The sequence below is a fragment of the Selaginella moellendorffii genome, unplaced genomic scaffold, assembly GCF_000143415.4.
Source record: "Selaginella moellendorffii unplaced genomic scaffold, v1.0 SELMOscaffold_8, whole genome shotgun sequence".
NCBI lineage: Eukaryota > Viridiplantae > Streptophyta > Lycopodiopsida > Selaginellales > Selaginellaceae > Selaginella > Selaginella moellendorffii.
The window spans coordinates 2,930,315-2,945,403 of record NW_003314269.1 but is presented as its reverse complement, the minus strand read 5'-3'; the positions used below and the strand labels follow the sequence as shown (position 1 = coordinate 2,945,403).

Genomic DNA, 15,089 nt, shown 5'->3' with positions numbered 1-15,089 from the left:
AGCAAGAACCAACAGCAAGAACCCTAATTTTTTATCGCCCAAGTATGTGGATCACGCGCTTCTTGTCTGTGCTAGGGTTCTTGGCGCTGGGCCTGGCGCTCTCGCCGCTTGGGGATCATCTCCGTGGCTGGGCGGCGGGCAAGAATGCGGCAGCTGGAGGCGGAGCTCTGGCGGTGCGAATGGTGCATCTCCTGGGATTTGCCACGGCGTGGGGGACGTCGCTCTGGGTGACTTTCATTGGCGGGATTATCATGTTTAAGTGAGTGCCTCGATTCTTTCTCGCTTTCTGGCTAGGAATTCTCTGACTGGAAAAAAACTTCTTTTGGATTCAAAGGCATCTTCCAAGGCACCAGTTTGGGAATCTCCAGTCGAAGCTCTTCCCCGTCTACTTCGAAATGCTAGCGGTGTGTTCCACTGCGTGTATTGGAGCGTTTTCTCTGCTACACCCTTGGGGATCGAGCACCAGTGCCGAGAAGATGCAGCTCGGAGCTCTCGTTTTCTCGCTGATGGCGACGCTTCTCAACCTACTAGTCTTCGAGCCCATGACAATCAAGGTCAAAAGTCATCCATCTCGAGAGCTTTTTTTTCTCATCTCTCTTTGAAACAAACCTGCGCAGACAATGAAGGAGAGGCACAAGATCGAGAGAGAAGAATCGATCGGAGAAGAAGTTGGACTCTCCAAGAACAAGGAGGCGGCCAAGCGCAACCCGGCCCTTGCCAAGATCAACAAGAAGTTTGGCATGGTTCACGGCCTGTCCTCTTTGGCGAATCTCTTCTGTTTCGGAGGATTCGCCGTCCACTCCTGGTATCTGGCAGGAAAGTTGGCCCTGTGACCAGTTTTATCAGCATTGGTAGACAACGCCAAGATAGAAACCAACAGGCAAGGCATTTTTGCATCTCTCCTTCATCGTAAATAACGTAAGAAGGTTATGAAAGCAATCCAGGCTCATTTCTGGATTGCAATTGAATCAAACCACTCTGTCCTTCCTTACAGTGTTAACAGGAGCTTGTTGCTATTCTACTGATGCTAGAACTATCCGTGGACAATCTCCTCTCGCGCCGAAGTAGCAACATTCGTTGGCGGGTTTTCTCGGCTCTCTTGGTCACGTAGACGTAGCTCCCTGCTACTCCAAATACCACTCCCACGATCACTACCAAAGCTATCCCTGCCCTGATCACTCCTTCATTGATGGTGGCACGGCTGACACTGACGCCAGGCCCTGGAGATGGAGCCGGGGACCTCTCGTGCTCGTCACTGTCTTCTTCTCGCAGTGCTGCGGGAGGCTTGACGATTGATGGCGCTTGTGCTTGCAAAGATGGGGCCGGGGACCTCTCGCGGTCTTCGTTCTCGTCCCTTTCGTGATCGTCATCGTCTTCTTCTAGCAGCGCTGCGGGTGGCTTGACGATCGAGAACTCGGATGGTGCTTGTGCTTGCGCTGGCGATGGAGCTGGAGAGAGAGAGACCTGGAGACGACGACTGGAGCGTTGCTGAGCGCTACACAGCTGCAACCTTGAGAACACCATCGCCACTACCACCGCCACGACTACAATCTTCCTGCATTCTATCCGAGCCATTGCAGATCTCTCTCGATTTGCGTGTCTGGCCTGAAATACGCATGGAGTTCCGCGTTGCCGGCCAAACAGCTAGGATTGCTCTCCCGGACGGCGATTCCTACACGGATGTGCTGAAAACTTCTCGTTTGACTTGGTATGACTTAAGTCTTTGGTAGGTTCTCGAAGATTAGCTATACACAGGGCAGCCATCCACAACAATCCCAGGCTGCGTGGGACACTTTGCCAGAGGGCAGTGATCGCGATCCGAAGTCCCCCACCAGGTGAGCGAGACGTCCTCGAGGCCGAGGCTGAAGTAGAGCACCACGGCCATGAAGGCCGAGCCGGCGTCCAGCGCCGCGGACAGCACGTAGTTGTAGCGCTTCCACCACGCCTTGCGGTACTTGTAGACGAAATAGTTGAAGACGACGCCGAGCGTGATCCAGGTCGTGTAGTTCACCGACGTCGCGGGTGGCATGTACCCGGTGGCTCCCAGGATCACGGGGATGTTCACGTAGCGCAGGAACTCCACCTTGGGGAGCGCTCGCGAGAGGATCCAGACGGGAATTGGAGCCAGGATGCCGATGAGGAAGAACCAGCTCAGCTGGCTGTACTCGCCCAGGGAGCCGAAGATCCGCTTGGGACCGACAAGGCCCCAGATGACTGATGCGTCGAAGAAGACGCGATCGCTGGGGCACGTCCAGGGGCTGCTCGCCGGGAGCTTCTCGGTGTCACAGATGTTGTCGATCCCGTTTAGCAGCCACCATGCCACTCCCATGTTGACGGTGGCCGCAATGATCGTTCCTACAATCTGGGAAGCATGAAGATATCTTAGACCTTTGAAATTGATCAATGGTGGTCTGGGTGCTTTACCTGGACGGTGAACATCGATCGTGGTGGGATCTTCATGTAGTGGCCGAGCTTAAAGTCGGAAAGAAACGAGAGCGCTTGGGTCATGCTCATGTACCCATACGTCTTGAAGACAACGTTGGCGATGGGCTTCCCCGGAAGCATGTAACCCACGATATACTCGGTGATGATGTTTAGTCCCGGAGTCTGTGACCACAGTGAAGTAAGAAAGCAAACAAAAAGAGAGCTACAAAGCCAAAAGTGATGGAGTACTCACGATGTTGGTGGTGGCAGTGATAACTCCAACTGGGAGCGTGAAAGTTGCGGCAATGGCGCAGGAGAGAATCACACCCCACCACGGGAGCTGGATTTGCTCCTTAAAGCCCAAGCAAGTCGCGATGGCTACACCCAGCGAAACCAACATGAGAATCACAAACCACAAGTTGGGGATTGTTGGGTATCGCTGCATCATTCGCGCATGAACATCGGGTGGAGACTTGAGTGCGGACCGGCTCATCCTCCAAATGTCCCTATGCGCAAAGTCGAGTTTAGTGCGAGAAAAGGTGGCAAGAAACTGTGTAAAAGTTACGAGAAAAAAAAGCTTACTTTCCGTGGAAGCAGAGGACGTGGGTGATGGTTGACGCTACGGCCGCGAAGCCAAACCCGTACGTCATGGCGAAGAATGTGCTCATGTGGATGGGACCTTGCCGCTGGTATTCCGCCATGTCCAGCTCGAACTTATCATTCACCACCTTTTGTATGTCGTAGATCTGGCCCTTGGACGTAAACAGATGGCTGGAGAAGATCGGAAACGTCTTGGCGTTGTAGATGTTGGCCCAATAGAAGGTTGGCATCATCACGTAGGCGATGAGGATGTAGCCCACGGCGACGTTGGCGATGGCGAAGAATGGAGAGACGAGAGGACTTCCGAGGTAAGAGGAGGCCGAAGCCCAGTCGAGGCCGATGGCGCCGAGTCCGAGCCCCTGGAAGCCCGACCCGAGCTGCTGTGCCAGGACCGAGTTGGGGAAGGCCCAGCAAACCCAGGAGATGGAGGAGAGGACGCTGAAGAGGTAGCCCGGGAGTGCGTAGTACGCGAAGCCGACGGTGAGGAAGATGAGGAAGAACTGGATCCTCGTCAGGCCCTTGACGCTCTCCTTGTCGTGCAAAGTCCTGTCAAATGGGTCACGGTCAAGATTAGAATCGATCACGCGAGAGATATGATCTTGGGTCAAGAGTTGCGAGAAAGTCCAAGAACTTGGGGACCAGAGTAAACGATGGAGACTAAAGGAGCTAAGCTATGGACTTACTTGAAAAGAGAGACTTGCACGAGATTCCCTGGCCACCACATACTCGCAGGCTCCACCAAAAACTTTCGCAAGAGACCAGCCCATCCATATCCCAAGACCTGAAGCAATCAATCAATTCCAACTTAGTCTTCGAGGAAAACAAGGAAGAGAAAGCAAGAAAGAAAAGCTTGGTTTGTTACCTGAGTGGTGATCACCAGCAAGAGCCCAGTGTAGAAATGGATCTTCCTCTTGTAGAAAGCTTTGATGATGTCGACGATGAAGACCGCGTAAGCCCCTCCATTCCCAAACGCGGAGCCAGCATTGGCGAAGATGGTGATGAGGACGTGCTCCTTCTTGTTGAAGGGCCCCGGATTGAGCGAGAACTCGAAGCCCGTGAAGGGGACGCGGTAGATCCTGGTGGGCAGCACCGCGGCCATGAAGCGGCCGATTGGCAGCGCCACGATCTGGGCCGAGGTGAGCGTGATCACCAGCGGCTCCGTGCGGTAGGAGAAGAACTGGTTGAGGAAGGAGAGCATTGCGCACGCAAGGATGCCAATCGCCCACATCCGGAACGTCCACACTGGCTGCGAGGGATCGTCCTCCACATCCACCGTGAGCGCCACTTGCTCAATTGGCGATTGCTCCTCTTTCGAATCGCCATGGAACTCTTCCTCTTGCTCACCTCGCTTGCCCGCCTCCATGTCGGTCGCCATAGCGGCTCCTCGTCTCCTCTCTTCTTTTTCTCACTGGCTTGCCCCTCCAAGAAGCATGGAAGGACAAAGAAAACTGGAAGAAATCTAGACTTTAGGAGAGCACGCAAAAGGAGACCGCCTATAAATATTTCCAGCACTTTGGCTCTTAAAATGGATCATGTGTTCCTTGTTTGGATTAAAATTGCCAACCATGGCAATGATTTTTACAAGATGACCACCAGCATTGTTAAATGATTCTTTTTCAAAGCTGTTTTCCCACTCGCACGCGGAGAATTGAATGCAACGTTGAACTTAGTGTAAATCAGTACTATAAAGATTTTACGATATTTTAATCAGCACACGTTTAGATCGATCGATTCTTATCCGGAAAAACAATATTTGCTTTCGATGAGAAAATGCGAGAAAGGGATTTATCAGATCCTCGCGACTTTTCCACCAGATTATTCATGTTTTCATGTCGGAAATGACGAGATTAGCTTGACTGCAAAGTGTCGAGGACAAGTTAATCGAAACTCGAAAAGAACACTCCACGATCAGGCACTGGTAATAATGCGCTGCTTGAGCTCTTCTGGTAACTTGTTCTGGGACTGCGCAAAGGAACCTCACGCGTTCAAAGCCACGTAGAGATTTAGAGATGGATTTTTCACGTACCTGGAAATGGCGCATGTAGAGTATGGGAGCACATCCAAGTTGGGTCATGGATTGGCCACCGACGTCCCTTTTCATGTGCTTGATCTCGTGCGCAGACAGAAAATCTTCCTTGTGCGTCCCAGCTAGCGCACAAACTCGTAGTAGCGCATCTAGCGAATTCATCTACACCGAGAGATGGAGAGAGTAAAAAACGCAGCGAGATAATAGCAAAGCTTTACCTTCATGTATGGACAGGAAGCACATCCTCCACTTAGTGAGCATCCTTCGCCAGAGGAAACGCCTGGGACAATTGTGAAGGCCGAAGAGCTGAGAGAATTATCCGTGGAAGACGTTGTCACAGCATCGGAGGACACGGGAAAAATGATCTCCACTTCTATGCTTGCACTCTTGCCAGCCGATTTGTCACCCTTGAGGATGTGTTGCACGGCTGCAGCTATAGCAGTTATCATTCCGGACTCCGTTCCCAACACAAACTGGAGACGATCGTCAAAATCGCGTTCCACGGCTTCCTGGACCCGGACCCGGATGAAGTCCAGAATGTTTTGCGTCGATCCTACAATTCCCATTCCCCTTCTTTTCGCTTCCATTGCAAGAGTAAACATTTCCCCTGGAACCTCGAAGTGTGCTGTGAGATAGGCATCGCCGTAACCTTCCCGGACCCGGCTCACAACATCCTTTCCAAACATATCGTGCACGATACACGAACCATTCTGCCACGGTGCCAGTGTCAAAAAACTAATAAAGGCAATGAGCTGCGACTCGGGGTACCTGGAAGTAGTGAAAACGCGGCAGCAGGGAGGCTATTGTTCGCTTGTTGTGCAAAGGATGGACTGCTGCAATGTCATCGTCCTCCATAGCTGCAAGTTGCTGAAACAATACCGCAAGATTGGCACCCATGTAGGAATCAGGACCATACCACACAGTTAGATCGGGTATTTCAGCGAATGCCTGTTACGACAAAAGTGAGTTATCAGACAAAGCAAGGAAAGACAAACCTGTAGTACTGTCTGGACAACGTTGGACGAAGTGCACGTAATAGTTGGAACCAAAGAATGAGATCGAGCTTTTGTTTCTAGAGACGTGTTGATGTAGATGACATGCAGAGCTGGAGCCTTTACACTGCGATTTTCTAAATAGTCTGTGTAAGACGAGCTCTCTGCCGCTTCAGCAAGTGAGCATCCTATTCTTTCCTTGGACATTCGATAAACACGAACCTATAGTACCACACATTAATAACACTAACAACAAAAAAGAAAAGAAACAAACCTTTTCGTAGCCAGCCTGATCCAAGATTGCTCTTGCATTCTCGGACATAAAGTCCACACCAAGCACAGCAATGGCCTGACAGCCTTGGTCAGCCATCTTAACTGCGCGATCCGCCATGACGAGCGAGTCTGATATGTGGATGTGAGGCCATAGCTTCTGAGCAGCAACCAAAACACCCTGAACTTCGGGGTCCATGTAAAAATGTGCCACGACTCCGATGCGCTTCTTCCTGAGATAATCTGCAAGAAGCTGAACCTTAGTTGCGTCTGGCAACAGATACTTCGCCTAAGTAACAAGAAGGAAAAAAAAAAAAAAAAGACATGAGAACGATATAGAAAGATCTAAGTTTTATCTTTCTCGTGCCTACCTGCGCGATCGCAAAGCTTCCTTCCGGCTTGAATCCATCGGCAGTGATGACCAGCGAAGGAAAGGGATCAAACGTACGCTTTCCCTCGCGCCGAGCGAGCAAATGCCTCACGCGCTTCTGTAAAGCAAGGAGCACATTATACCAGGTGTTGGATCGCGACGACGAACCACTCAATCCCATGGTTGCCAGGTCCAGCGACAGCCCCACAATCTCTTCCGCCAGTGCGCCATCGAGAGCCTCCCGGAGAACTGCACAGAATCCCCGAGTCAGCTCGGCATCACTGTCAGCTCCAATGTGCACGGCGGCAGCGCCACTGGAATCATCATCTAGACTCGCCGTCAGCCAAACCTGTGCAGTGCAGCCCATGACCCTGTTCTCCGCCACGCGCTCCTCGTCCCCGAGCCGCGGCAGCCGCGCGGCCCGATCAAGCAGATACTGGATCCGTGCGCGAGGAGACTCCCCTGCTTGCGCCACGCCGAGCAAGGATCGCTCAACCCTAGCCGCGAGCGATGGATTATCGCTGCTACCGCGCGATTTACCTTCCTGTTCCAAGATCGTGGACGCGCGAGCGCTCTTGATGCTGATCCTGCCGCCGCAGCGATATTTCGAGCTCACCGGCTCGGGATTGTGGCGCTGGAATGGGAAAGAGAGCGCGCCATCGCGGAGGGAGGCCGCCATAGCTTAGCAAAATTAGGGCTCTTGGAAAGGATAAATGTAAAAGAGGGAAAATACATTCAAGCGCCATTACCATTCCCAGAGGCTTCCGCCGCCGCCGCCTCCGCCGCCTCTTTGCGCTTGGCATCCATCTCCGCTTGGATTTGGGCCTCCACATCGGCGATGTTGACGAGCTTGTGCTCGTTAAATGCTGCGCCCTCGGAGAGGAGGAATTTGAAGACGTCCTCGCCCTCGATGCCCTTTGTTCTCGCGAGGTAGAGCGGCGTGAGGCCGTACTTATCTTCCCGGTTGATCTTGCCGCCGAATTGGACGAGCAGGCCTTGGATGGATCAAGGAGTAGCAAAAGAAGTGGGAGAAGAAGAAGAAGAAGATCATAGAAGGATACGGACAATGGGTAAGCTTCCAGCTCTGGCCGCCCAGTGGAGAGCAGTTCTGCAATGCAAGGAAACGATCATCTCATCATCATCATGATCTTCTTCCTAGAGAGAAAATTTCCCCAAATCAGTAGCGAAATTTCTTTGACCATGTCTGTGACGAATCCACTCTTTGTACCTGCTCGTGTGCGTGTCTTGCGCATTGATGCTGGCGCCTAGCTTGATGAGATCCTCGCAAATCTTGAGATGGTTGCAATCGGACGCCCAGATCAGCGCGGTTCTTCCATACCGATCCTACACTCCCATTTGGATGAATCGAGACAGAGGAGGAATTTAGGCGATGCCATACCTTGGCATCGGCATCGAAATCCTTGTCCTTGGAGAACTTGAGCACCGCCCGGTGATCGCCAATCTCCGCGGCATCGAAGATGTTCTTGGGCGGCGCACCGCGGCCCTGGAGATCATAGATCGCAAACTGGCGCGTGGGGAGCTTGTTGGCCGCCTCGGACTTGCGCACCTGCTCCTGAGCTTGTGCCTGGAGGATCGCGGCCTCCTCCTTCTTGGATTGCTGCCGCCGCCGCTCCATGGCCCTCTCCTTATCGTCCATGACGTCCCGAAGAACCCTAAAACGGTTGTCCCATGAAATTCAAACTGCCCGCCAAATGGGTAACGAATATGCTCAATTTTAAAGCCTTAACCCAGCCCTAACCCTACATTCGCCTAGAAATTAGGGCTCTTGATAAAAGACGGCAAGGTGTGTCTTTAAGCCGGTTGACCGTGTCGAGAGTTCTATTTTCGTGGCCGAGAATGTCAAGGAAAATGTCTCAAAGTGGGATCAGCACTACGGCACTTTGTTCTTTTGTATCCATGTCATTCGTCTCTCGCTCTAGCTCAAAGGGTCAAAATTTTCAGGCTCAAAGCAGATGATTCCACGAGAACAATGTGTCACACGAAATCGCGATGAATTGCCCTCGCTCTTTCCATCTCATCTCGCGGGGGGAGGTGGAAATCGTCGACTCGTGTTTGCTGGAGGAAATGAGACAAGAAGAAGTTGAAGAAACGGACGCAAAGAACACAAGGTACACCGATTTTTTCTTTTAGCCTTTATTTTTTTCTTTGGTGAGGAGTTTTAATTGGATTTGCCAATCAGCAGTAGCTTACGTTCATACGTCTTAGAAAGAACACGCAATATGATCCAAAAAGGCCCAGATTATTTTATCCGAGAAGAAAAAACTGCGAATCGAACTCGCCAAAATTGGATTTTTAGAAACAATATCTATGCGAAGACGAATGAATGAATGAACGAAAAAGAGAAAAACGATAGACAGCTTTCCTTCTCCCGGGGAGGAAGAAAGAAGAACACTGATTGCTATGACGGAGGAGGGGGACGAGGATCGCTCTCCTCCTCCTCGTCGAGTTCGAATGGATTGAAGCTCTGCTCGTGATGCCATTCTTGCGAGAACAAATTCTCGATCATCTGCTGCTGCTGCTGCTGATGCTGCTGCTGCCGGAGCAAATGGTGCTGCAAAAGAATCTCTTGCCGCCTGCGCTGCTGCTCTTGATGCTGTGGATCCTGTTCTTCCACTCCAAATCGCGGCAGCTGGGCTAGGCTCTGCTGGATTTGTTGCTGGCGATGGATCTGCTGCTCGTGAATCTGGGTTTGCTGGGCCTGCTGGAGCTGCTGCTGCTGCTGGGAGGAGAATCCAACGGATGGCGATTGCTGGAGGAATGGCGGGCGATAGCCAAGAACCCTAAGTTGCTCCTGCTGGAGCACCGATGCGTGGAACAAGCTCTGCGCGCTCTGCGGCCATGCGAAAGACGCCGTAGCGGGAGGAGGACGAGGAGTGGGAGGGGGAGTGGTGCTCGCTTGCGCTGCCGCGGCGGCCGCCCTGGATTGCATCAGCTGCTGCGCTTCCTGCTGCTGCTTCCTCTCTTGCTCGCGCTGCCTCTGGCGGCTGTGGTACTCGTCTGGGAAGTTGAGCTTGGCCCTGTGGCCACGGAAATTGATGGCCGCTGCGTCGTACGCCCTGGCCGCGCCCTCGGCGGTGTCGTAGGTTCCCAGCCATACCCGTGCCGCCTTCTTGGGATCCCTAATCTCTGCCGCCCACTTCCCCCATGGCCGCCGGCGAACGCCGCGGTATCGCGGCCTTGGATTCTCTTGCTGTTGTTGCTGCTGGCGCTGATCGCCCGCTCCGCGCGCTTGCGCCGGCGCTAGCGCTGTTCCTCCTGCATTGAGAGAGAAAACAAAGACGAGAAGTTAGAAAGAGATCGAGCAAGAATGGATGCTTTTCTCGCGGCAAAGCTGGATTTTGAGCATCGAGCATTGCGGACGATCGTATTCGGGAATCTAGGATTTGAACAAGAGGATGGATTCGATTCGATCCGTATACGCTTTGATGTAACGTGCACATACCTCGCTGATGATCGTGAGATTGCTGCTGCTGCTGCTGCAGCTGGGCCTGTGCCTGCTGCGCTGTGATCGATGAGACCGATCGAGCTTGCCCGATTGACGCGACATGCATTGCCGGTCGATCGCCGGAGCCACTTGCTCCTAGAGCCTCCGGTTTAAACTCGTGATCATACTCGTAGCTCCAGTCTAATTGCTCCACATCCCGCTGCCGCTTGTGTGAAGCTTGCGCCTGCTCGAGCGCTTGCTGATCGTCACCGCGGCGCTGGTCCTGCGGGATGATCATCCTGGAAGAGGAATCGCCGGCGAAAGGCGAGGAGCTACTGCTAGTCGACGTACTACCCGATTGACCGACGTGAGAGAGGACGCTCACCATTAGCGACCGTTCCTGGGTCAAAATCTCACCCCTCCCATCCATGAATCCCGGTATCTGCCGCGGGTCTACATGGAAATCGGAGCTCCGCAGTGATCGAGCTTGCTGATCGTGGTGTTCTTCTTGATGAGGATCCTGGAGCCGCGGCCTCTTGGCGGTGCTTGACTCTTCCTCCTCCTCTTGCTCCTCCTTCCCACCGCCACTGGCACCGCCACCACCACCATCGCCACCACTGCGATCTTGCCGACGATGAAAATCACCGCCACCCCCGGGGAACTCCACCTTCGATCTCGAAGAAGCGAATTTTGCTGTGATGATCGGCTGCTTACTTGCTGACTTGATTATCCTCGTGGCTGGCTGGACGGATAGTATTCTCGGCGGAGCGATCATCACAGCGCGTTTGTTGCTGCCGCTCGTCACGAGGCTTCATCCAAGTGAAGCTCCCTAGCTCTCTCTCACTCGTTCTGGAATCTGGATCGCTCTCGCTAGATTGTATTTTTTTTTCCCTTGTGGCTACTGCTGCTTTGCTACCACTGCTCCTTGCCTGGTGTGCTGAATGGATCCTGCTCCTAGATTTCAAAAGCTACATGATTTTGTCGGCAGCGATTCAAGCCCTTTCCGATTAAAACAGTGGAGAGTGTCTGAGCTGTTGTACAACAGCACAACAGTCGGAACACGACTTCGAATTCCTCAGTATTTTGCCACTCTTTGGTTTTGATGGTTGCGTGCGCGTCCTTTGCACCGCCCACGCTCAAACCCAAACAAAGAAAAAAAAACACCTTTTCTTCCTTCTGGAAAGAGAGAGAGAGAGAGAGAGAGAGAGAGAGAGCGGGAGGGGAGAACTGGAACTTCTTCACCAAAAACCGACCTAGTGAATAATCTACTTAGTAGATTCCCCCCAAATGAAAGAAGAAAGTTATAGAGAGTCCTATTTCATCAGCTCTAAAACTCATGCTAGATCCCCTGTAGAAATTGCTGCTCATCTGCTCGCGCGATGGCCTGATTGACAGACAAGCGAGGCCTTTTTCTCGCAACCCACACACACATTTTTCTCGATTCCTATCGCGTTCTCGTCTATCTCGAGTGGAGTGTGCGCGATATCAATTCGAGGAGCTTATCGGTCCTGGATCGCACGAAAGATCCGCAAGATAAGATCAATCTCTCGTTTGCTTGCTCTGCCGCCTTTGACGAAGCTTCGCGGGGGTCCATCCAGGCGCATTTGCCCGGCCCGCCTTCCTCGTCCCTTCCCGCGCGCTTTGAGGATATTCCTGCCACCGCTGCCCTAGGTTTTAAATTTGAAACGGGCGGACGCCCTGCTGTAGACACGTGTGCAAATTGGGCTGGCCACCGTCGACGCGACACCGACCTTGGTAGCCCACGCCAGCATGTCGGTGTGGCACGTGGCGGTATCCAAGGGACGCGATTCTCTCGGTCACGGTCAAACCCCGCCATAAGCGGGAAAACATTCCAGGCGTCGTTTAGCGCATCAACGCGCTTACAGGATATGCGGCTGGTCAATTCAACCATTCCGTTATAAGTTGGTCAACCCCTTGGACAAAATGTTTGCCCTCTCTCTCTCCATTTTTTCTCCGAGCTTGGTAAAGAACTTAGAAGAAGGGAGCTGTTTTTCCTGGGTTCTTTCTGCGCATGGCGGTGGCACGTGTTTGGACGTAAATTTTTTATCGGTGCGCCAGTGACCCACTGCTTGAATTGTTGAAATCTAATCCATGGCTCTTTCAATCTCTCTCACGGGAGGAAGCGAGAGCGTCAAGGAGTTTCGGTCCAACACTTGTTACATCACCTGATGATGCGAGCAATAAAAGCATTGTCTCGTCAAAAGATTTGAGTAGAGAGCGCAAAAAAAAACTAAAAAACTAAAAAATTGGAATCAAACAAACCTGCACCGAGCGTAAGGAGTACGATATTCCCCCCTTTGTTGACTTCGTTCTCCTCCAGCGCTGTGAGCTCCCAAGAGAGACGTTCTATAACTTCGTCCTGGATATGTGCATGCGTGGTCAGAGGCAAAAACAAGCACGCCTCAAGGAGCTAGCTAAGCACTCACCAAGGTTGGTATGAACATCGCAGGTGGGCCTGTAATAACGGAGACCAAGTCCGCGCCGCTAAGTTCCCAAACGTTGTTCTCTCTGGCCGAAAAAATCTGCCACAATGTAGGTACGAACTCAGAGCAAGCAATATTTTATAAGGACAAGAGAAAAGAATACTGGCCTCCGTCACGATCACTCTATTGGCACCGCTAAATGCCGGAGCAAAGTCCTGTAGCAGGTTGGCGATACGACTGCATGCACCATCTTGTCATACCGTGAAAAAGAAGCAACGCCAAGAACGAGGCCGAAACTTACCTGTATGTGTGTGGCTGAAAAACCACCCAAATCGGCTGCTTATCAAATCTCTGACGAGCTGCTTGAAGAACAGCGCGGACCTCCGTCGGATGATGCGCGTAATCGTCATATATGTCACACCTTCGTACGGTTCCTACGTACTCGAAGCGCCGGCGGAGCCCCTGGAAGCTTTGCAAGGCGCTGCTGGCGGCTTGTGCAGCCACTGCCATGGCTTTCAGCTGGCCAGATTCATCACATGATCCTTTGCCTTTGAATGCCAACAGTGACACTGCCGCGAGAACCTGGACATCGAAGGTGAGCAAACGACAAAAGGATCTAAATACGCAAACTCAACAAAGGCTTACCGCTAGAGAGTTGAGTACGTTGTATGTGCCCGGAAGCTTCAAGCTGACCCTGGCCATGGGCCTATTCCTGTACACCTGCATTCACGCAATATAAATCATTAGTCCCTCCCATGTTGCCGAAGTGCCGAGTGACGAAATTATACAGCAACATAATCTGTACCACCCAAGATGTTTGGCACAAGCATGATTGCTCGCCAATCATTTTGTTCGTGAAGGCCATATGTGAGTTTCCTAGAAGCCTGTTTGGAATATTGCTCGAGGCTAGTGATCAAGGATCGCGTCCCTGCACTGAAGAGAAGGATTACGTTGGCAAAACAATGAACATCGCAGAAAGAACCTGTCGCCACAAATTATCAGGCAGCCGTCCGGCTTGATCCGGGAAATAAAATGCTTGAACATTTCTCGCACGGACGCCTGCTAGACAGCTTGATCTGTAGACAATTAAAAACAAAAAGAGAGAGACCGACACTATACCTCGTCCGGGAACATGTCGACATGCTCCCATTCCACGCTAGTGACAATTGCGAGGGAAGGCGAAACGCCCAGAAAACAGCCATCGTACTCGTCTGCCTGGAACAAAACATTCTATCAGGAAGAACAAAAACACATACACAACTTTACATGCCTGGGATCTAGTGTGAAGAGCACACCTCTAGGACGAAACGGCCTCCTTTTCCATAAGCCATATTACCGCCAGCCAACTGCAAACTTGCTGGGAAACGGTTGTCACTACAATAGAACAACAGCTACCTGTGGGACGTCAGCACCAACGATGGCCGTAATATCATCACTGAAACTTTGAAGAACAACGGTCAGCATCGCCGTGGTGGTACTCTTGCCTGCATTCTCGAGTTTAGAGCGAAGTGTATTAGCGGATTCAAAGCGTCATACCATGAGTTCCAGCCACAGCAATAAGCTCATAATCTTCGGTGATCTCACCCAGCCATTCCTTTCGTTTGATTCTGGCAGGAAAAATAAAATTAAAAAAAATTGAAGTTACGTTTCTACTGGGTGGTGCTTCACTTACACTCGTAAGCCTTGACGGCGAGCAGCTACAACTTCTTCGTTTTCGGCAGGAATCGCACTAGACACCACAACAGCATCGGGAAAAATCCCACAGTCGCGAAGCCAACGCTCGTCATGGCCGGCATGAACGATGGCACCAGCTTCTTCCAGCGATCTCAATTTATTGCTCCATGTAGCATCAGATCCAGAAACCTTCCATCCCTGCATTGGGATGGCCACAATGTCAGTAACTACTACCAGAAATAACAAGCATACCTGCTTGAGCGCTAGCAAAGCGAGAGGGGACAATCCAGTGCCGCCAATCCCTACAAAATGCACCCATCGCGATCCTTCCGCCGATGCCGCGCACGGAAATCCAAGGCGCCGATGCGATGGATTGCGCAGCGGCTCCGGCGGCAGCGCCCGCGGCATTCTCCAAGCCATCGCCAGGAACCCTAATTAGGGATTGAGGGTTTTAACGGTCTTGGAGGGTGGGCGGATATCAGTCGAATTTTCCCTCTAGCTATCCATCCACGAGTTGATCGATAGCTATGGTTTTAGTTCTCGTGATCGTGGCGCTCTTTAACTTGGAGCTATGCATCGCCCAGCAATTCCAAGCTCTCTCTCCTCCGGTAACTAATCTTCTTCCATCTCCCGCTGGAGATTTTCATCTTCCTCTCCAAAATGGCAAGGGCGAATGAAAATCAAGACGATGGATCATCTCCAAAGCCGTGTGAACGAAGGGGTAAGAGTGGGAATCGCGTTTGTTATAGTCGTCGCGGTAATTTTTGGAGTGGGAGGTTCTTACATCTACGTGACCAAGAAAGCCGATTTAACCGGGCAAAGAATGGGTAAATTTTCAAGATCT

General features: G+C 51.9%; 5 protein-coding genes across 5 annotated transcripts; 1 reads left to right on the top strand and 4 right to left on the bottom strand.

Annotated features, from left to right (window-relative positions):
- Positions 1-10: 10 nt before the first annotated feature.
- Positions 11-1,019, top strand: LOC9635783 (transmembrane protein 205). The gene is made up of 3 exons (XM_002967427.2): positions 11-259; positions 335-554; positions 618-1,019. Exons 1-3 carry the CDS (start codon positions 45-47, stop codon positions 831-833), a joined length of 651 nt encoding a protein of 216 aa, XP_002967473.1. The 5' UTR covers positions 11-44; the 3' UTR covers positions 834-1,019.
- Positions 1,020-1,683: 664 nt separating this feature from the next.
- Positions 1,684-4,541, bottom strand: LOC9635782 (oligopeptide transporter 4). Its single transcript, XM_002967060.2, has 6 exons — positions 3,887-4,541; positions 3,708-3,805; positions 3,007-3,570; positions 2,678-2,930; positions 2,425-2,607; positions 1,684-2,362 (listed from the first exon to the last, which is right to left on the bottom strand). Exons 1-6 carry the CDS (start codon positions 4,397-4,399, stop codon positions 1,742-1,744), a joined length of 2,232 nt encoding a protein of 743 aa, XP_002967106.2. The 5' UTR covers positions 4,400-4,541; the 3' UTR covers positions 1,684-1,741.
- Positions 4,542-4,721: 180 nt separating this feature from the next.
- On the bottom strand, positions 4,722-7,368 carry LOC9635781 (quinolinate synthase, chloroplastic). The gene is made up of 7 exons (XM_002967059.2): positions 6,684-7,368; positions 6,317-6,601; positions 6,046-6,264; positions 5,819-5,998; positions 5,269-5,760; positions 5,051-5,212; positions 4,722-4,986 (listed from the first exon to the last, which is right to left on the bottom strand). The coding sequence occupies exons 1-7, from the start codon at positions 7,359-7,361 to the stop codon at positions 4,933-4,935; spliced, it is 2,070 nt and encodes a 689-aa protein (XP_002967105.1). The 5' UTR covers positions 7,362-7,368; the 3' UTR covers positions 4,722-4,932.
- A 1,555-nt stretch (positions 7,369-8,923) lies between these two features.
- Positions 8,924-11,563, bottom strand: LOC112345359 (putative uncharacterized protein DDB_G0271606). Its single transcript, XM_024671878.1, has 2 exons — positions 10,146-11,563; positions 8,924-9,958 (listed from the first exon to the last, which is right to left on the bottom strand). The coding sequence occupies exons 1-2, from the start codon at positions 10,900-10,902 to the stop codon at positions 9,102-9,104; spliced, it is 1,614 nt and encodes a 537-aa protein (XP_024527646.1). The 5' UTR covers positions 10,903-11,563; the 3' UTR covers positions 8,924-9,101.
- A 381-nt stretch (positions 11,564-11,944) lies between these two features.
- Positions 11,945-14,654, bottom strand: LOC9632341 (UDP-N-acetylmuramate--L-alanine ligase). The gene is made up of 14 exons (XM_024672345.1): positions 14,498-14,654; positions 14,244-14,443; positions 14,108-14,178; positions 13,967-14,055; positions 13,867-13,917; positions 13,691-13,786; positions 13,554-13,630; positions 13,360-13,504; positions 13,217-13,291; positions 12,873-13,153; positions 12,739-12,808; positions 12,575-12,670; positions 12,411-12,507; positions 11,945-12,313 (listed from the first exon to the last, which is right to left on the bottom strand). The coding sequence occupies exons 1-14, from the start codon at positions 14,651-14,653 to the stop codon at positions 12,249-12,251; spliced, it is 1,569 nt and encodes a 522-aa protein (XP_024528113.1). The 5' UTR covers position 14,654; the 3' UTR covers positions 11,945-12,248.
- Between the last annotated feature and the right edge of the window lie 435 nt (positions 14,655-15,089).

Coding starts and splice junctions, on each gene's coding strand:
- LOC9635783 (XM_002967427.2), top strand. CDS start 45: ATGTGGATCACGCGCTTCTTGTCTGTGCTAGGGTTCTTGGCGCTGGGC. Junction 260..334: donor GGCGGGATTATCATGTTTAA/GTGAGTGCCTCG, acceptor TTGGATTCAAAG/GCATCTTCCAAGGCACCAGT. Junction 555..617: donor TCGAGCCCATGACAATCAAG/GTCAAAAGTCAT, acceptor AAACCTGCGCAG/ACAATGAAGGAGAGGCACAA.
- LOC9635782 (XM_002967060.2), bottom strand. CDS start 4,399: ATGGCGACCGACATGGAGGCGGGCAAGCGAGGTGAGCAAGAGGAAGAG. Junction 3,571..3,707: donor GTGCAAGTCTCTCTTTTCAA/GTAAGTCCATAG, acceptor CCCATTTGACAG/GACTTTGCACGACAAGGAGA. Junction 2,608..2,677: donor TCACTGCCACCACCAACATC/GTGAGTACTCCA, acceptor CTGTGGTCACAG/ACTCCGGGACTAAACATCAT.
- LOC9635781 (XM_002967059.2), bottom strand. CDS start 7,361: ATGGCGGCCTCCCTCCGCGATGGCGCGCTCTCTTTCCCATTCCAGCGC. Junction 5,999..6,045: donor TTGTCCAGACAGTACTACAG/GTTTGTCTTTCC, acceptor TTGTCGTAACAG/GCATTCGCTGAAATACCCGA. Junction 5,213..5,268: donor CTTCCTGTCCATACATGAAG/GTAAAGCTTTGC, acceptor CTCTCGGTGTAG/ATGAATTCGCTAGATGCGCT.
- LOC112345359 (XM_024671878.1), bottom strand. CDS start 10,902: ATGATCGCTCCGCCGAGAATACTATCCGTCCAGCCAGCCACGAGGATA. Junction 9,959..10,145: donor ATCTCACGATCATCAGCGAG/GTATGTGCACGT, acceptor CTCTCAATGCAG/GAGGAACAGCGCTAGCGCCG.
- LOC9632341 (XM_024672345.1), bottom strand. CDS start 14,653: ATGCCGCGGGCGCTGCCGCCGGAGCCGCTGCGCAATCCATCGCATCGG. Junction 13,787..13,866: donor GAGGCCGTTTCGTCCTAGAG/GTGTGCTCTTCA, acceptor GTTTTGTTCCAG/GCAGACGAGTACGATGGCTG. Junction 13,631..13,690: donor TCGACATGTTCCCGGACGAG/GTATAGTGTCGG, acceptor GCTGTCTAGCAG/GCGTCCGTGCGAGAAATGTT.